The sequence below is a fragment of the Sebastes umbrosus genome, chromosome 14, assembly GCF_015220745.1.
Source record: "Sebastes umbrosus isolate fSebUmb1 chromosome 14, fSebUmb1.pri, whole genome shotgun sequence".
Lineage (NCBI taxonomy): Eukaryota > Metazoa > Chordata > Actinopteri > Perciformes > Sebastidae > Sebastes > Sebastes umbrosus.
The window spans coordinates 27,378,406-27,397,271 of record NC_051282.1 but is presented as its reverse complement, the minus strand read 5'-3'; the positions used below and the strand labels follow the sequence as shown (position 1 = coordinate 27,397,271).

The window sequence follows — 18,866 nt, the reverse complement described above, 5'->3', positions numbered from 1 at the left end:
ACGCAGTAAAAATGTTATTTTTGAAAGGCTAAATGCCAACAAATATGGATTGAAGCTAAATATTTCGTTAGATTTTGCCACTAAATAGTAAAAAAAATATATCTTTTTAAATAGTTTTATATACAGACAGAGTTTTTTTCATGAGCATATCTATTTTTGACAACCTCAGAGCAGACAAATCCTGGCGCAACCCCTGTGACCTTTGGTGCCCCCCCTATAGACCCTGACACACCAAGCCGACGGTTGGCAGTTTGGGGCCGTCGGTGAGCGTCCGTCGGTCTAGTTTTTTCAGTGTGTCCCGCACCGTCATCTCTAGTCTGCCCGTGACGGAGGCTTTTGGCCGATTCAGCATGTTGAAGTGGTGTGGAAATAATCGGCAAACGCAATTTGTTTCATGTACGTCTCATAACAACGGCTTGTATATCCGCAGTCCCTCGGTCTTCCAATTCCCTTTAGAATGACGTACAGACTACCGCGACCTGCTGGTAGTTATTTCCTCTCATGCAGGCGCAGAACGTACATGGTAGTTGGCCGTCGGCTGTAATCTTTGCGGTGTGTTCGAATGCAACTTTTTGGCCAAAACAAAGGTGACATGAGGCGACGCAACTGGCAGCTTTCGTTGCCGCTAGTTCTTTGATGTCGGCTTGGTGTGTCCTCAGCCTAAGGGGGACGCGGACCCAAGGTTGGGAACCACTGAACCACTGCATTAGGACTATAGATTACGATGAAAATACCTCTATACTCCATTTTGCATGTTATGATAGAGTAAATTCTCCCTCTGTTTAAATACCATAACTCCTAGCTGTGTCTAAATAGTGTGTGATGGACCAGTAGCAGGGGTGTTCAGCTGTACAGTAGTCCAGACATTAGCAATGACCTCAGCGCCGTATATACTGTATACCATATAGTGTATATAACAATGGGCTGTCTGGGACTGGGGGCCCTGCAAAGTCAGCTAGACTTATTATCACCAAATTAGGACTGATACGCTCCTGGATGCTGTCTTAGAGGAGGTGGGAGTGACAGAGCCAGTGTGTTTGTATGGCATACTCCACAAGTGTAACCTATGTGATCTGATGCAGGTGTGAACACAGTATTATCTGAAAGTGTGTGAGAAAGTGTGTTTTCAATATGTGATTAAACGTGTCTGTGTTTGATAGGGGGGGGGTTTACTGGAAAAATACAGTCTGGCCCTGCTGAGCTCTGTGTTCCTTCAAAGTCTGGGGATGTCTAGAGTGAAGGCTTTGACATGACTGTGGTTAGGCAGAAGAGAGGGACCTGACATCTGGTGCAGACCGAGGGAATGTGTGAGCGGGGCAAAGAGAAGGAAAAGGGAGGGAAAAGGGGCCTGTTTTCATGGCAATGCAACGACCAGCGCAGGCAACGCTCTCGTTTTTTCCTGATCTTAGAATTCACTTTGCCCGTCTGCATGGTGTTTTGGTGGCCGCGTGGAATTTGTTTAAATTGGGCAAGTTTTAATTGTTCTTTCATGTCAGCTAGTATTGCTCATGTGTCATGTTGTAGACGAAGACAAGCATTCACACGCGGAAACAGCTGATCAGTCATGTGAGTTAAATGATCGCCACATTATAATTTATTCGGCAAAGGCGTTTCCATCTCCCGTTTAGAGCATCAACTCTTTTTCGACGAAGATAAAAACCACCTCAAGTGAGCGTAAAAACTTTTTTTTTCATAATTGAGAAAGTTTTATTGATTTTGGCGTCTCCATACAGCCCTTCTAATGTGATACTTCAAAATGCAATGCATGTGAATGGAAACACGGCTGCTGAGTTGTTGGTATTTTGGCACAAAACGTCACTCCGCTGCCACTTAGCTGATTTTGTCAATAACAGCAAACAAAATACTGGGAGCAAATGTGCAGAAATTGAAACACAGACAGTTTTACTGACATCCCAGTTGTCTACTGTGATAGACTCCACAGTTTACACATGATCGGGTCCATAAATTCACCTAAACACAACAGACACACATACCTTGCTGGATGACCGTTTCTCCCGCGATGTGGGTGACTGGGAACATGGCGTCGAATATGTCACTGAGGGAGAAATAGACAGAGAGGGAGAGGGAGAGCGGGAGAACACAGTTATTACCGACATACCAGAAATTACGGTGAATTACCCAACAGTTCTTCTGAATTATTTACTCACACACACACACAGACCCAGGAGTTTGTTCCATGGTAGAGCGGCATGATGGGAAAAACAGGGTCATCACCATTGTATCAACTCTATCAACCGGTAGCACAGCCAAAGAGACACGCCTGAGAACTCTGGATGACCCCAACACACATACACACACACACACACACACACACACACTCAAACATGCACAAAATACACCCACCAGATTGTGTTCACAACTGATTTCTTCATCATCATCATCATCCACATCCAAACAAACGCCCACTATTTTCAGTTAAAACCATCATAACAAACAAACATATGCCAATAATAATATATGCAGTTAAGTCCAACAAATCCACCACAGCTTTATTCATGATCAGGCTCAAAAACATAAATTCAACAGGGTTGTTTTTTTTGACAATGACATTATTACTACTTATAACTACTATTACCACATGTACGTCCTAGAGGTGGGAATCACTAGGAGCCCCACAATACAATATTATCACGATTTTAAACATTTTGCGATATGATGAGTATTGCGATAAGATGTAACGCGATTTATTACCTTTTTTCAACATCTGTTTTATCTAATAAGACACAGTTTTCTCTCTCTTCAGCTCAGAGCATTCAGTCACATATCTTGAGGTCAGAGGTCAAGGGACCCCTTTGAAACTATGCCAGTTTTTCCATGCCAAAATTTAGCATAACTTTGGAGCATTATTTAGCCTTCTTCCCAACGAGCTACCATGAGCCCGACAACCTCTGAAAGACAGAATAGCAGCGGGCCGTCGGATTGTTAAGAGGTTAATAGTTTATATAATAAAAGATCAATACTTGACGTCCGTGTATCGATACAATATTGCAGTGCAAAATATTGCGATACTATGCCGTATCGTTTTTTTCCCCTACCCCTAGTAAGTACCAAACATAAGAGACACTATTATCATCAGATAAATCAGCATTGCAAAGCCTCAGCCACTCTCTCCGCATCTTTACATCGTATTAGTGCTGCACACGGCTTAAACATGACTCTGTGTTGTTTCAGCACATGATCAAAGCCTCGTATCTCTGAGGGTATCTTTTTGAAAGAGGCGCTGAGAAAACAAACAAGATGTCGGCTGCTCCTAAGCACTTAATTTGTGTTTCAGCCCGGCAGGGAAAAAGCGCCTTTTAGGCTGCTCCTAATCGGGCCGTTTAAATGCATGAAGCCTCGGCAGATTAAAGCTCCACTGCTTGAGATGTGTTGGGACAAGAGGGAAAAAAACTCTGTATCCTTCCTCTCCTCCTCCTCTCTGCCCGTCTCTCACCTTCGGGGTGTATTTATCTATCTAATCAGTTGCATACCGCCCCGTCTCATAGAGAAATATAGAAAAAACAATAAGAGGGTCAGGCATATCAAAGACGTACGAGACCTGCCGAGTGAATGTGGGGGCAGGTTTGAGCCCGTTCTGTGTATGTCACTGAATGTGTGCATTGCCTATGAAAACACACAGGTTTGTACAAAATAATGTGTGGGTGTTGAATATGTCTGTGCTCATACACAGCGCTTGGAATTGAAAAGGCTTACACAGACACACCTTGCCGCACATTAAAGTGTTGCTGTACATGGTCCTCCCCGGTGAAAAACAAAAAACTGCAGGTCAACAGATGTTGGGGAGAGATCTGAGGATGTTATTGAGTGGTTTGGAAGTGAACGGACCCTGCTGGTATTTGTTTATGTGACACTGAATAAAAAGCAGACTTAAGAAGGTGGACTTGGGCCAACTACACCCACAGGTAGGCCCTGTGCGATGCAGCTGGTCACTGACTCACACACACACACTAGTGTACAAAAAACTCTCTCTTTGAAGTGAAAAAGTTAAAAAATGCATGGACACACTTACTCTAATATTCAATACAGCCTCCATATTTGCACGTGGTACCATGCATGCAACCAGTGCAACACACACACACACACAGACAGCATATTTAAGCACAGGCATTCCTGGCGAAATCACGCATACTGGCACTCTCATATGACACGCAAGCTCGCTCGCTTTGATGGTGATTAGTCAGAGCAACATCTGCAAGTGCCCTCAACCCTTCTCACATCTGCGACCACCTGCGCTCGGCATGGAGTCTGTTTATCCAGGGAGCTGGTCACGTAATAACTAATAATGTGTAGTCTATGAAAATAATTAGCTTAGCAAAAGAGGAAAGTCAACAGGGAAGACCAAGTAAAACATGAAAACAGAGTAAAAGTACTGAGGGAAAATCAGCACATACGTGAATTATGTAGGGATGCCACGATAGCAGAAATTTAGTAGTTGATACCAATACAAGTGAAATTCGACAATTCTCGACACCCAATTCGATACCACGGTAAAAAAAACAAGAACAAATCCCATGTACTTCAACATACACTCCTTTATTACCGTTTGCATACTGTTTTTTGCAAATGAATTATTAATTAAAACCAAAAACTAAATTTTACAAGATTACATATCATAACGTTATAATTTACCGTCGCCCAATTTTTTGGGCTTCGCCCTCATTTTACTGAATAGAGCTTAAATGCATCATAATGTAACTCAATGCACCCTCTGTACGTTAGCTGTTACCTCTGTTATTTAGCCAAGCAGGACTGTGCTGCCCACCGGCGACGTTACCTAGCTCTCTTACTGCCGAGTTCAACCATAGACTGTATATAAAGATGGACGACGCGTCTCCACTTCCTCCCACTGTACAGAAGTGAAGCAAAAATATCCCAGATACGGGAGCTGACGTCTTGAGATTTTGACGTCATTTGGAGCCAGAGTCTGCGTAGTAGTGATCAGGGGGCTGGAACCACGGGCCCCGCCCACACACCCGTCTGAACCAATTGCAAGCCGAGCACGGCCGTAGCTTGTTAGTGAGAGCTGTCAATCATGACGTCTCACCTGCTTTTTATAGCATCAAATAACTAATTAAAACCAAACTTATCAGAAAAATAAACACTTGAACATACACTAGTGTGATATGAACTATCTTAAATGACAGAAACCATCTTTGAGAAAAATGTATTTGATGTGTACTTTGACTTTTTAGTTTGGTCCATACTGCAGCCAGCCACTAGGGGGCGATTGAGATGTTTTGGCTTCACTTTTGGGGAGCTGTCATGTCATCTATCTTTATATACAGTCTATGGTATGAACAAAAAATTGTTGTTTACAATGTAGTATTATCAGGAATATTTTTGGCCATTCCGGGAATGCCGTTAGTCTTGAGCCCCGATCCCCGGTACCTACGGTGCTGTACCGGCTCTCGTGACATCCCTAAAATTATGTTAAAATTGTTCCAATCCCATCTAACTCAGGATAGGTTGTACTTTGGTATGAGCCCTTTCGTAGTGGTGATGATGATGCTGTTGATGATGATGCATCACGCACACGGTCATAGCAAGAGGATCAAAGGCGAGCAAACCTGCGCTCAAGTAATTACCCATGACCACCTCTCTCTCTCTCTCTCCATGCCCGGCCTCTCGCTGAATGCATCGGTGAGCCCAACAAAGACACTTACGCAGGTAATTACTTCCCCTCGTCTCTACCTGTCTCTCTTTCCCTTTCTTCGTCCCCGACTTCCTCCCTGTCTGTTCTCCATCACTTTTTCTCTTCCTCTCCCCTCTCAATTACCCCTTTCTTCCCTCTAATTCTCTCGCCGCACCGCCTATTTCCCCTCATCTCTCGGTCTATCGCCCCCCCCCTCCCTGGCTGTCCCAGATGAAGCGATTAATCTTGTCCTTTCCGCTACCTGTAGCCCCTCTGACCTTATATAAAAGCAAAGCAGCCACCCCCTAACAATGGATGTGCTGTTCTGACAGAGACAGACAGAAAGAGAGAGACAGACAGAGGGACCCTGCGGACTCTGAGGGGGCTTAGGAAGTTCACCTCCACCCTCGGGAGGGAGACGAGGCTTGTGTCATGGTTCAGATATGTGGAGATACTTCCCTGCAACACGTGCACACGCATGTAAGAACATATACTCATATATATTATATATACTTATTATAAAAATGCATCCATGTAAATGCCCAACTGGTAATTATTGTCACACAATCCTTGCTGACATCATTCCCCCTGTGCATACACACGGATGACATCACATACATGTGTAGTGCTTGTAGGGAGTTGCAGCTATAGAGATAATGGCACTTCTGTAATAATGCTTTGCTGTCACAGCAGCGAAGCAGCAGTTTTAAGTTCTAGGGAAAAAGACCGATGACGCCAAAAGATGCAGTCATGGGGTGGAATTGACATCAAAATGGACACAATTAGAGAGAAGAGACACCTTTATGTGACGCCCTGCATTGCATTGTGTTGTGCTCATCGTCAAACAACGGTTCTTATAGTCAGAAGCTGCCACGTCAGGCTGTACAACACATTGAGTATCTGTATGTGTGTTTGTCTGAGAATGAATGGAAAAAGCTTATGTGCGCCTTCACTCTCTCTAACAAACACGCACACAACAACAGCCTATTATTGCTCTAAAACACCCATAAAAATGTGGTTAGCTCGGGGGATTTTGGTCTTTAATGAAATAAAATCAGGCCTGCTTGTTGTTCTTCCTAGCTGGCGTTGACTGCCTCTCTCTCTCGCTGCCCTCTTCCCTCCTTCCTCTTAATCTCTCCTACAACACAGCTGTTTATTTGTTCAGCAGCAGACGTCTTATCTCTTACAATACCACCTCAACACACAGCACTGCCATTACACCGTTAACACCAGCGCAACATGCCGCCGTTTCTTTGTGTTACTTAATGGGCCGCAGAATGTTGGGTTACACAAGCCTCTTAATGGGGAACCTATCCACTCGTCTGCGTGGAACCAAAACAGTCAACAAACTTGCGCCGCGTATGGGAACTTCCCAGCTCTCCAAGCTGCGTCTCGGCTTGGCAGCAAAGTGGCCGCTGGTTTGGCTCAGCGGCACAAGTGCTTGAATGATTAATTTTCACTACCACAGTTGATAGTAATTCAGATTGCTGATTCTGGCAAATCAGAACAATAGTCTTTGTTTTGTAAGTCTACACAATCCCGTGATATAAGTGCTGGCCTGAGGACGCCAAGTGTACACTTGATTTGTATAATATGTGTACGATTTGTAAGGGCAGCAGGGTGACATGGTGATCCTTCACCTGGAAAGACAAAGTTCAACAACAGCTGCCTGACTCTGATCTCCATGTAGATGCAGTAGAACAAAACCAATCAACCATACAAGGTTTCAATGATCTGTCTACAAATATACACCTGTAAAAGGTTTCATCCCTTATTTACATGATCATCTTCTGGAGCAGCGTAACCACTTCCAGTGTGACGTAACTTAAACACAATCTTTTCCTAAACCTAACTAAGTAGTTATGTTGCCTAAACCTAACCAAGTTGTTTCCTGTGAAGACGGAAGTTTATTTTGAAAAGACTGGAAGGGAAATGCTGGACATTCGTAGGAAAACACATGAAAAAATAGGAATAACGTTTTGTAAGATATCATACGAACCGTTGTACGAGAATACGTTGCTTGCGGCCACTAAGAGGCCGATATTATAATGAGTAATCTATGAGATGGACATTATGTTTTCAGAAGTTCTGCCGGCTCCCCAACACCTGAATGAATGGTTAAACAGAATCTATGCTGCGTACTTACTGATGTCCATCTACAAAGCTCTTGTGCACATTCCCAACAACTTGAACTAAAGCGGCAGGTTGCTATATAAAGAACACAGTACTGCTGTTTGTTTGGCTTCCAGGTGAAGAGTTGTGATTAGTCAGCACAATGTGACCGACTCACTCAAAGTAAAAGCATGAAAACATATTCACTGATGATGGAGGCTAACAGAATTGTTTACTAGCTTGTGGTGTGACTCATTACGGGTATATCACAGCAAGATGGAAAATATCTTTATGAGGCTGACTAAGTGGTGTACAGTTTAAAGTTTAAAGTTGAGCACCGCCAGCCAAAGTTACTCACACGGAACAACCAACTGAGCTCTGGTAGTGTGGCCATAATGACATTTGTTTTTTAAAACCATCTCATTACATAAGCACACACACACACTGGTGCACTCACACACCGCTGACAATAGTATGACAGTGAGTGAGAGAGAGAAAGGAGAGAGATGAAGGAGGTGTAATTATACAGCACTGAAGCATTCAGGGAGGATATTTATGACATGAAAGCTCTTGGCGCGTGCCCCGTCTCTCTCTGGAGGCCCAGCGAAAAATGGAGGGGCCGGGCCGTCGTGCCAGCTGCTGCCCATTTCTGCACATCGGCCTCCAAACTCCAAGAAAAGTGTGTGAGTGTTGTGTCTTACTTAATCAAGACACGCGGCAAAGATCCCCTCCGACCACCAAATCACAACCGGCGACCAACTTTTAAAACTACAGCGGTGATGTTGAACATAGAAGCGGACAAAATGCTTCATAAAACAACAGCTATAGAATGATTTCATTTTGTAGAACTGTTATTCTGAAACTCCTGTTAATGTGCATTCATATATCTTGTGACTAACACAAGTTGATTACGGTTTGTTTCTGCTAAAAGAAGTTTTTCTTGCACATCGCAAAGTCTTATCAACAGAGACAATGAAAAGTGTAGGAAAAGTATACTCCAGATAGCAGAGAATTTTATCAATCTATATCAATATTAATCATCATTTTATCCAAGTAGATGTTTGTGCAAAATCTGAAGAAATTCCCTCAAGGCGTTCCTGAGATATCGCTTTCACGAGAATGGGACGGATGTATGGTGACCTTTTTCTGGTGACTTTGGTCAAGGCGCTCCAGAGATATCACAAAAAATGGGATGGACGTGAGGTCACAGTGACCTTTGACCACCAAAAATGTAATCAGTTCATCCTTGAGTCCAAGTGGACGTGTGTGCCAAATTTTTCACGAAAATGGGACGGACAGATGGACGCACAGACAACCCGTAAACATAATGCCTCCACGCCTGCGACAGAAAACAAATACCAAAGCTAAATACTGTTATTTTTATCCATACTGACATAAGGTGACCTTGACATTTGACCTTTTTGCACCAAAATCGAATCAGTTCCTACTTGAGTCCAAGTGGACGTTCGTTCCAAATTTGAAGAAATTTGCTTGTGTTTCCGAGATATCACAAGAATGGGACGGACGTGAGGTCACAGTGACTTTTGACCACCAAATTGAAATCAGTTCATCCCTGAGTCCAGGTGGATGTTTGCGCCAAATTTGCACAGAATATTTGAAAGCATAATGCCTCCACGCCGGTGACAGAGAACAAATACCAAAGCTACATGCAGTTATTTTTATCCACACTGTTGAATAGTTCCCCTCTGGTGCTCGGGGTCCTATTATTTGTCTGAGCTGAACTGGCCTATACTGTGAGTGTACAGACAGCACAGAGGTGGTCCTGGAGGTTTACAGGTGGACATAAGACTTTACGGCTGGTGGCAATAACCACTTAGAGACGGTCAACAATGTGGGAGGAGAGAGGAGAATGAGAACCCTCTCTTTTCTAAAACTCAGCTGGCCGTTTCCCAATCTGCCCTTGGCTTCGGTCCTCGGGGCTCTGATAAACATCATAAGCTCCAAAACACACTTAATGTTCTTTTACTTTGCAATGGCCCATTGCACACTGAAAACTTTTTTAAATCTTAAACAGAATTTAAAAAGGCTTCGGACTTATATTTCTGTCTCTAATCTGAGATCTAATGGGGGCTAACGTTCGCATACTTGGAGGTCTAATAAAGAGGTCTAGTTAGAGTAAGCTGTGTGATTAAAAGTTGTATTTAAAACCAACAGAAGGCAGCGAGCACACTGTGTTAAACCCACACACCTGGCCCCGGTGGGTTTATAAGGGGTGTAAACCTGGATGCATCCTGTTGCCTCAAAGTGTAGACTTGTGTCTATATATGTGTGCAGTGCAGTAGCAGAGCACCTGAGGGCCGGGGCTGGTGATCTGCGTGACCTGTACACTAAACCTGCTGAAGGAAACTGTTGTTTATATGTACTGCAATGATCAGACCACCTGAGAGAAAGACAAGTCTAATCTCTTGTTTCAAGTGCAGAGGTGAGGTGCATATTTTTCTTACTTTGTCCAATTTCTGTCTGACATGTTACACGTGGATAATAAAAAGAAAAGTACAACATCTACTTGTCTAATCTGTATTTTTAAGCGTTAATACAGTGCCTTTTAGAAGCCAGACTACTAGGGCTGGAACAATACACCTATCTCCTGATTCGATACTATCACGATACCTTGGTGCCCATTCCATATGTATTGTGATTTTTAAGTATTGCGATTGGATATTACGATTTATTGCAATTTTTGTTAACTTTTTACACACTAGACCATGGGAAAAAGTTAAATCATAAACTTCTAGGGACTTTTACTTTGGAAAATATCTCAATTAATACATCAAATGTTTGATTTTCAGCATGTATGTAGTCAGAGATGTCCTGAAGTCAAATATATCAGTCATTGTAAGAAGTTATTACATTATTTACAGCAACCCAAAAGTCATGGAGTAAAGACATTTCCCTCATAAATTGGTGTTATTTTCTTTTTAATTTATAAAAGACATGTAATGTTTTATACTTCTGGTAAATATAATCAAATCAATCTTATTTATTTAACATTTCCTGTCCATGACAGAGTTAGCATGCAGCTTTAGCCGTGATGTCTAGCTCTTCTTTTCCTGGCAATGTGTGAAACCCAAAGTGTTTCCATACTCTACTGTATGTATAGTGTTTATCCTGTTGGATTCGTTGCGGCACGCTGCGGTTTGTTTTGGTTGACGGATACGGAACGAATATGACGTCACGTTACTCAGACTACAACAATAAAAGCGGTAACTTCCTTCTACCTCCACATAGACTCAAATGAAGCAAATATACCGATTCTGGCATTAAAAAGTCTATTTCAAAATCCTAAAAAAAATATTGCGATACATATTTGAATTGATTATTTTCCCACCCCTACTGACTACACCCCGCAAGCTTGTTTATTTTGCTTATAAATGTCTGGAGAACGGATTCAGCCTGGTTAAAAACATACCACACCAGTCAGCAAACTATGTGGAGTGTGATACACCACCTCTATGAACTCCCACGCCTCATTAAAACCAACAGTAGCTGTTGCTGATATCAAATGAAACACAGTTCTGCAGCTCCACGGCCCGTTTCTCGTCTCAAATTTATTCAGAAACTGATTTTGGCGAACAGTCAAGATATTCCCGAAACAGCTGCCCTCTTTTTCAACTTTGAAAATCAGACTCAAAAGGGTCATTGACAGATGAGCAAGTGGTGCGTTCTTCCAATTAAATTGCAGGAGGATGAAGTATGAGACATCACTCCTCTGAATTTTGCCAACATCCGACCAGCAGTGTCTGAGATGTGACATGACTGTATTAACTAATAAATCCAGGAGCCCGTGTTACTGTGGTGACTGCTCTGTGGTAAACACTTCACACACTAATAATGTTGTAAATGCTGACAATGATTCAAACAAACACAAGCGATGCCTTGCATAACAGAGAAGGAGGGAGAGACTAACTGACACAGTAGCTTTCCTGAAACCTTTGAGCCTAATTGAAGCAGTAGTCCTCAGATAAAATACCAGACTGAACTACCACTGTGGCACCTTGGACTCTGCTAGCCTGCCAATGCCAACTTCATGAGAGGGCAAATCCGGCCTTATCACGTCCTTACCATGCCCAGTGCCTACAGTGGAGCTCCAACACTTTCCTCACACTGTTGTGTCGCTGGCATGGCAACAGGAAGGCCTGGAAGTGTTGCTTTAGAGGTAGAGGAGAGAGAGATTTGATTGAGAAGAGCACACAGTGCTGTTGAGAAGCAGCCAGCTGATACCAGACAGCTTAGGCCTTCTACCAGACTGAGCTTAATGAACACCTTGATCACACTCACTTGGACATAAACAAACATCACTCATATACACAAGCTTAAATAAAGCTATTTTACAACAATTTCCAACAGTTTTAAAGCTAGGGTGAAGATTATATGAAACTACAAAAACTAATGAATCTATTGGTATCAACCATGTCATACTAACTTGTCAAGAAGGAGGCTAAATAACGCTCCAAACGTACGCTAAATTTTGGCCAGGAAAAACTGTCATGGGCATTTTCAAAGGGGTCCCTTGACCTCTGACCTCAAGATATGTGAATGTAAATGGGTTCTATGGGTACCCACGAGTCTCCCCTTTACAGACATGCCCACTTTATGATAATCACATGCAGTTTGGGGCAAGTCATAGTCAAGTCAGCACACTGACACACTGACAGCTGTTGCTGCCTGTCAATATCTGTCATTGTTTTGTGTTATTAATTGATTTCCAATAATAAATATATACATACATTTGCATAAAGCAGCATATTAGCCCACTCCCATGTGATTAAGTGTATTAAATACTTAATAAATCTCCTTTTAAGGTACATTTTGAACAGATAAAAAATGTGCGATTAATCGTGATTACTATGGACAATCATCCGATTAAATATTTTAATCGGTTCACAGCCTTAATTTTAACAGTCTCACACAATCTCATTCTTCTGCTGTGAATACTGCTTGCAACACACCCATTCACAAGTTTAGACATTCAGGTTGGCATCAGGGAGGTGAGCTGCATGGCAGCAGAAGAAAGGAAGAGGAAAAGAGCAAAGGAGCGGTTGATGGGAGGATGTGAGGAGAAATGAGGATGTGTTATAAGGCGGAGAACAAACACCGAATACTTTGACGGGATCTCGATTGTAAATAAACGCCTCATCATCGGAATCTTTGATGTTTGAAATCACAGGATTATTGCACGCTACTGCAGAGAACAGCTGAATCATTTTCCAGGGAAAGTGCTGGTGATACAGTAGCTAAGGTTACTTGTAGGTCACATGTATTTCCTCCTTCTCTCCTGTGTCGTGTCTATAAATAATTTTAACGATTTTAGCTGGATTAAGAAAAGAGATAAAAACACGTCTGACTCACACGTTTGAGGTGCGATGGATAGAGGTTCCCTGCTTCCCTCTGTGTGTGTGTGTGACAGGGATGTTTAACAGACCTACCTGATGATCCAACAACACACCACCTGCTGATGCAGCCATGATGTCAGCCTCAAAACATCACAAACATGTCCAACCCTGCAATCACTCCCATTCTTTCCTCTCCCTTTCTTTCCTTTTCCCTCCAGACATTTACTCAGTGGAGAGATTACAACATGATTAACTTGACTAAAACGTGTTTGTTCCTCCGCTCACCTTAAAGCTGCAGCGGGTAGAAATGAAGCAAATATGAGTCACTTTATCCTGACAGTAGAGCATGAGACAGGTAATCTGAAAAAATCATGTGCCTCTGTGTCCTCCGGTGCTCCTAATGGCATCTGCAGGATTTCACAGACCGGAGGAAAACAACCAATCAGAGCCGATCTGGAGCCTTGCCGTCTATGAGAGCCGGCTGTCAATCACTCCGCTGATCAAATATGGATCAATATTCTGTTACTGTAATGCCTATTTCTCGCCTCAAATATTTTCAGAAACATCTTGTAGTGTACTGTTTAGCTGTGAAAGTTTGTGAGAGAGATCATGGATGTATTAAGAGAACGGGATACAGCGTTGGAGGTGGGGCCTCGTTCATTCTTACGAAAGTTGCTCAGTGGCGCATGAAGCCAAAATGGCTCGACTTCCGACTGGAAAAGTACCCGTATCTTCCGACGATCTTCCGCATCCATTGGGCCCATGGAGCAGACGCAGTAGCGTCCTCTCGGTCAACAACCGTCACGCTGTCGTCAGGGCTTGCTAACTCCGCCTCCCATCCCTCGCTCCAGCCTCGGTCTGGGTCTCACTCACATGAACGGAGGAAGGGAAATAACTCTGGATTCGGCTATTAGTGCATTTTACAACTTTTAGGACCTAATGATTTAAATAAGGGTTATTTAAGTGTTCATACTGGGGAGTTGATTCACCTGAAAAAAAATTATCAATTTAGTTACAGATGTCTCTTTCCTAATGTAAGTCTATGGGAAAAAACGTTTTAGGCCCAATGGCATCATGTGACGGACAGGGAAGTTGTAGTACCGCCGTTTGACCACTATGAAAATTGGCATCAACGAGCGGCGCACTTCCTGGGGGCCAATGGGAACGCTCTCTCTGAAATATGACCTGTGATTGGCCAAAGTCTCCCATCATGGGCTAGATTTTTTAAAGCCTGAAAACAGAGCCATGAGGAGGTGTAGAAATCTAGTTTTCTGTCAGAACACTTGATTTACAATATGCTGAAAGGTTATTATGGAATTTTTGCCCAATGATGCCAAAAACGTTCTTCCTACTGAAGCTTTAACTCGTTTTCCTCGTGCTCATCTCCGTCCATTTCAGTACTAGCGTTTTTCACACTTTCCTAAAGCTGCCCTCCATCTCCGGCGTTTGTTGCCCCAGGACAGGAAAAAGCGAGCGCTTCCTCCACTTAGAGAGAAAAAAGGGGTCAGGCTGAATCAGGCGCTGACAGGACTAAGCCTCTATACCTCTCTGATGTGTCTACAGGGGACGTGTCACTGCATAGAGAGAGAGAGAGACATATTCTCTTCCTCACCAGAGATAGAAATGCACACACAGTCGTACACATATCCTGACACGTCGCTAAACATCACAAGGCATGCCACTGTCCCCGCGGGCATGTCTTTTCCTCCCCTCCGCTCCCTCCCTCATTCCCAAGCGCTGGAACAAGATAAGCATTTGAAGAGGAGATTGGTACACAAATTGTCTTTTGTTGGGGGTTTAAACCTGAGAGGTGTTTACACAACACGGCGCATTACACATGCACGCTCAAACACATACAGTGGTTGTATACGCTGAAATTGAGACAAACTATGAAAATGTCCCTGTAGGGCTGCCTAATTAATGGAATATTAATCACAATTTTGGCTTCCCACAATTAAATGAACACGATCGCCTGAGGTATTGACGTTTAAAATGCACGTTCTGCTCATAGAAAACTGTGCTGTATATCAAATCGAGCGCTTCCACCAGCTGGTGATCGAGATGTTTCGGCTTCTCTTTTGGGTATAGATATTATCTATACAACTAATGTGATTAAATTAAGAGCATGAAAGGTATTATCTAGCTCTTATTGGTGCTAATTTTGCTCTCAAAATGCACCAGATTGAAGAATTTACCTTTAAAATGTAGGTAACAAAAGGGTAGGGTGAATATTCCTGTATTTTTTCATATTGCAATATATATAAATATAGCAGAAAAAAAAGTTTTTTCCAACATCATGCAGCCCTGATTTGTACATTAACAGCGATGTAGCACAGCATGGAAGTGAAAACAGTGCTCTGCTTATTTTAATGTGAAAGTGCAATAAAATATTTTGTCGCTAAAATCGATGAATAATCGTGATGAATAATCATTATTCAAAGAGATCGTGATTATCATTTTGTCCGTAATCATGCAGCCCTTTGCCCCAGAGGCCAGAGGAAGAGAGAGTGGATGACTAGATGGAGAGAAGTGAAGGACAAGGTATCCACCGTGGAGACGTTTAAGGCTAAAACTCTCCACTGTACTCGTATGTGTGTGTAAACCTTATCTACTGGAGCTGTGGGCAGTGAGGTAAGAGGTGCACTGAGAAATAGTTGACATTCAATAGCTGACATCTGACTGACGTAAGGCCTCCGCTGCTATAAACAGACGGCTTCATCAGACACACAGCCTGCGGACCTGGACAGTGTTGAGCAACCAACTAGCACCTCGTGTATAATGCGCTAACACCGTGGAATGTGCTAAAGTTAGCAGCTTTCTAACTGGAAACAACGACAACTTGCTGGAACAACAACAATTTCTCATTGATTGTAATATAAAAAGACTCCATTCTCTTCCTGTTCTGGATGCTGGAACTACTTGATCACTCCAATGGCTGACGATTTACATAAAGAACTGAGGTCTGAAGCTTGTTCCTACGCAGATCAGGCATGAAAGGTCCTTTAATTACCGCAGCAAGTTTCATCCAAACAAGTGAGAGCGTTTCCTCGCTGATGGAAGATCTTAAGAAGCGAGAAATTCGACTTGTGTGACTCGCTGTCACGCTATCACAGCACAGAAGTCAAAACAGAAAACCACAAACAAAGAACAAGGCTCCTTCCTTTGGCTTTTTAACACACTGAATTCATGAAAAAGTGTAAATTGTAAAGCAAAAATGACAGAAGAGATATTGAAATCAATACAAGATGTGGAGTAGATTTGTACAGTCCATTAGCTGCAAATAAAACCACTGAAAACGATCAACACATGCAGGGACTTTTTACCTTTTTACCATCATTGAAGTGCCGCCTTTTCTCCTGGATTTTTTCTCTGAAGAGTATTTCCTCTTCATTTCTCTCCCTTTCTCTCGTGCACATTAAAGTAGTTTTTGTTTCTGCTTTTGAGAAGTCGTTCAAGTTGTTGAATCAAAATTACAAAGAAATTAGGAGTGCTTGGTGAGATGCAAGAGCAGGATCACTGTCCTGTCTGAAGTTTTATAGGGCTGTCCCCCTTTGAGTCGATTAGTCGACTAATCGGTCATTTCGGTCGGAGTCGAAATCTTAGTCGATTAGTCATTTTTTCTGCTTTTCTTCATGCTGAATGACTCATTTCCAAGAAACTTATGAGCACATCTCTGGTAAACACCGGATTTAAAGTGGTGCTTTTGTGTGATTCTTTGTGGAGAAACTCAGTTTTACAGACGTGTCGACAAAAATTTAATTTGTTAGTTGACTAACAAAGTCATGCAGCCCTGAAGCTGAGAGCCCACTTAACAGCTGAGTCACTGTACGTACTGTATAGAAAACTAGAGAAGGGCAGCAGTCTAATAACCTGAAAAGCCACATTGCTCCACAATGGCCTAAATTCTCAAACACAAGCTCTCTGAGACATCACACATTCAAACTCGTCATGCATGGAAACGGTGCTGAGCACCTCTAATCTAAATGAAACTCGACCAGAGTGACACCCACAAACCAGCGAGGAGGTCATGGGAGAATTAACACGCTATAACAAGACTGTTGTCTGTGCCTGTACACTGGAACCTATCACGGTAGCATAGACAAAGCAGACGGCATGTATACAATAGGAGGCCATGGGCCAAGCCGGGCTATTCTGTAGGGCTGCTCCGTCCCCGGCTAATGTGTGCCGGTCAGTGTGTGGCTTGTGCTTTTTTGTGGGTCTGGCTGAGCTATAAAGGCACTGGAGGGTAGCAGGAACATCATGTTCTCACAGCGGGGGCTAACACTGGCTAGGAAGTCACTGTCATGCACACTCGCACGTTTACCCTACATGTTCATTCACAGGAGATGAAGTCTACTACTACTACTAGTCTACTACTAGTCTACTACTACTACACACACAGGTCTCAGCTTAAAAGTGGTCATTTTTGACAGGCTTTAACTCGTTTCTCTTGACTTTCACTCTCTCAAAGCATGTTGGAGGGCCGTTTTGTTAGGAGAGTTATCGAGGTGAGATCGAGGCGATTCACTAGTTCTCCTCATTTGATCTGAACTGCTGCTCAGATCCAAAACAGAGGCCAGTTTCTCCCCCCTTCCCTGTTTACTGCAAGACAAACATGCACATTCATTGCACATTCAAACATTATAGGTGTAAGAAAACATTGATACACATGAGTATCTCCAAAACACTGTATTGACTTTGAATTAACCTCTTTAAAAATCTGTCGGCCCAGCCGAGAGTGAAGGTACTGGCATCATGTGAAACTAGAAAACCTAAAGAATCCATCGGTACCAACTATGTCATACTAGCTTGTCGGGAAGGAGGTTAAATAACGCTCCAAAGTTGCGCTAAATTTTGGCCATTTTCGAGGGGTCCCTTGACCTCTAACCTCAAGATATGTGAATGAAAATGGGTTCTATGGGTACCCACGAGTCTCCCCTTTACAGACATGCCCACTTTATGAGAATCACATGCAGTTTGGGGCAAGTCATCGTCAAGTCAGCACACTGACACACTGGCAGCTGTTGTTGCCTGTTGGGCTGCAGTTTGCCATGTTATGATTTGAGCATATCTTTTATGCTAAATGCAGTACCTGTGAGGGTTTCTGGACAATATCTGTCATTGTTTTGTGTTGTTAATTGATTTCCAATAATAAATATATACATACATTTGCATAAAGCAGCATATTTGTCCACTCCCATGTTGATAAGAGTATTAAATACTTGACAAATCTCCCTTTAAGGTACATTTTGAACAGATAAAAAATGTGTGATTAATTTGCGATTAATCACGATTAAATATTTTAATCATTTGACAGCCATACTAAAAATATTTCTCACTGCTTATTTCCGTTTTAGTGTCAGTTTAAGTTTACTTTAATAACCCTGGTCTACACACATGTGTACACGCACACACTGATGGTATAAGCAGCTGAGAAGGCAGGGATGAATCATGGCTATAGCTGGAAAACTGTCCTGCGTAGACTCTGGGGTACATTTTTGGAGGGAATACGGCGTTCTTAAAAGGACTCCAGACACTAACACTACTACATGACTCACTACTTTATTAAGAGCTGGATGGAGAACAGGATGGAGTGAAGGATGGAGAGAGATGACAGGGGGCGGAAGAGGCGGCAGGGGACAGGTTGAAAACCAGCAGAGGGTATGAGAGAGGACAAAAGTTTCCAGCAATCTGTGCAGTAGTATGTGTGTGTGTGTGTGTGTGTGCACTTGTAATGTGCATGTGTT

At 42.8% G+C, this 18,866-nt stretch overlaps 1 protein-coding gene across 3 annotated transcripts in view; it reads right to left on the bottom strand.

Annotated features, from left to right (window-relative positions):
- Window positions 1-18,866, bottom strand: part of prkar1b (protein kinase, cAMP-dependent, regulatory, type I, beta) — an 80,225-nt gene that overhangs the window by 28,730 nt on the left and 32,629 nt on the right. For all 3 annotated transcript variants that reach the window (XM_037791717.1, XM_037791718.1, XM_037791719.1), the window contains one exon: window positions 1,995-2,056. In XM_037791717.1, coding sequence (XP_037647645.1) covers window positions 1,995-2,056 — 62 coding nt within the window. The remainder of the gene's footprint in view (window positions 1-1,994; window positions 2,057-18,866) is intronic.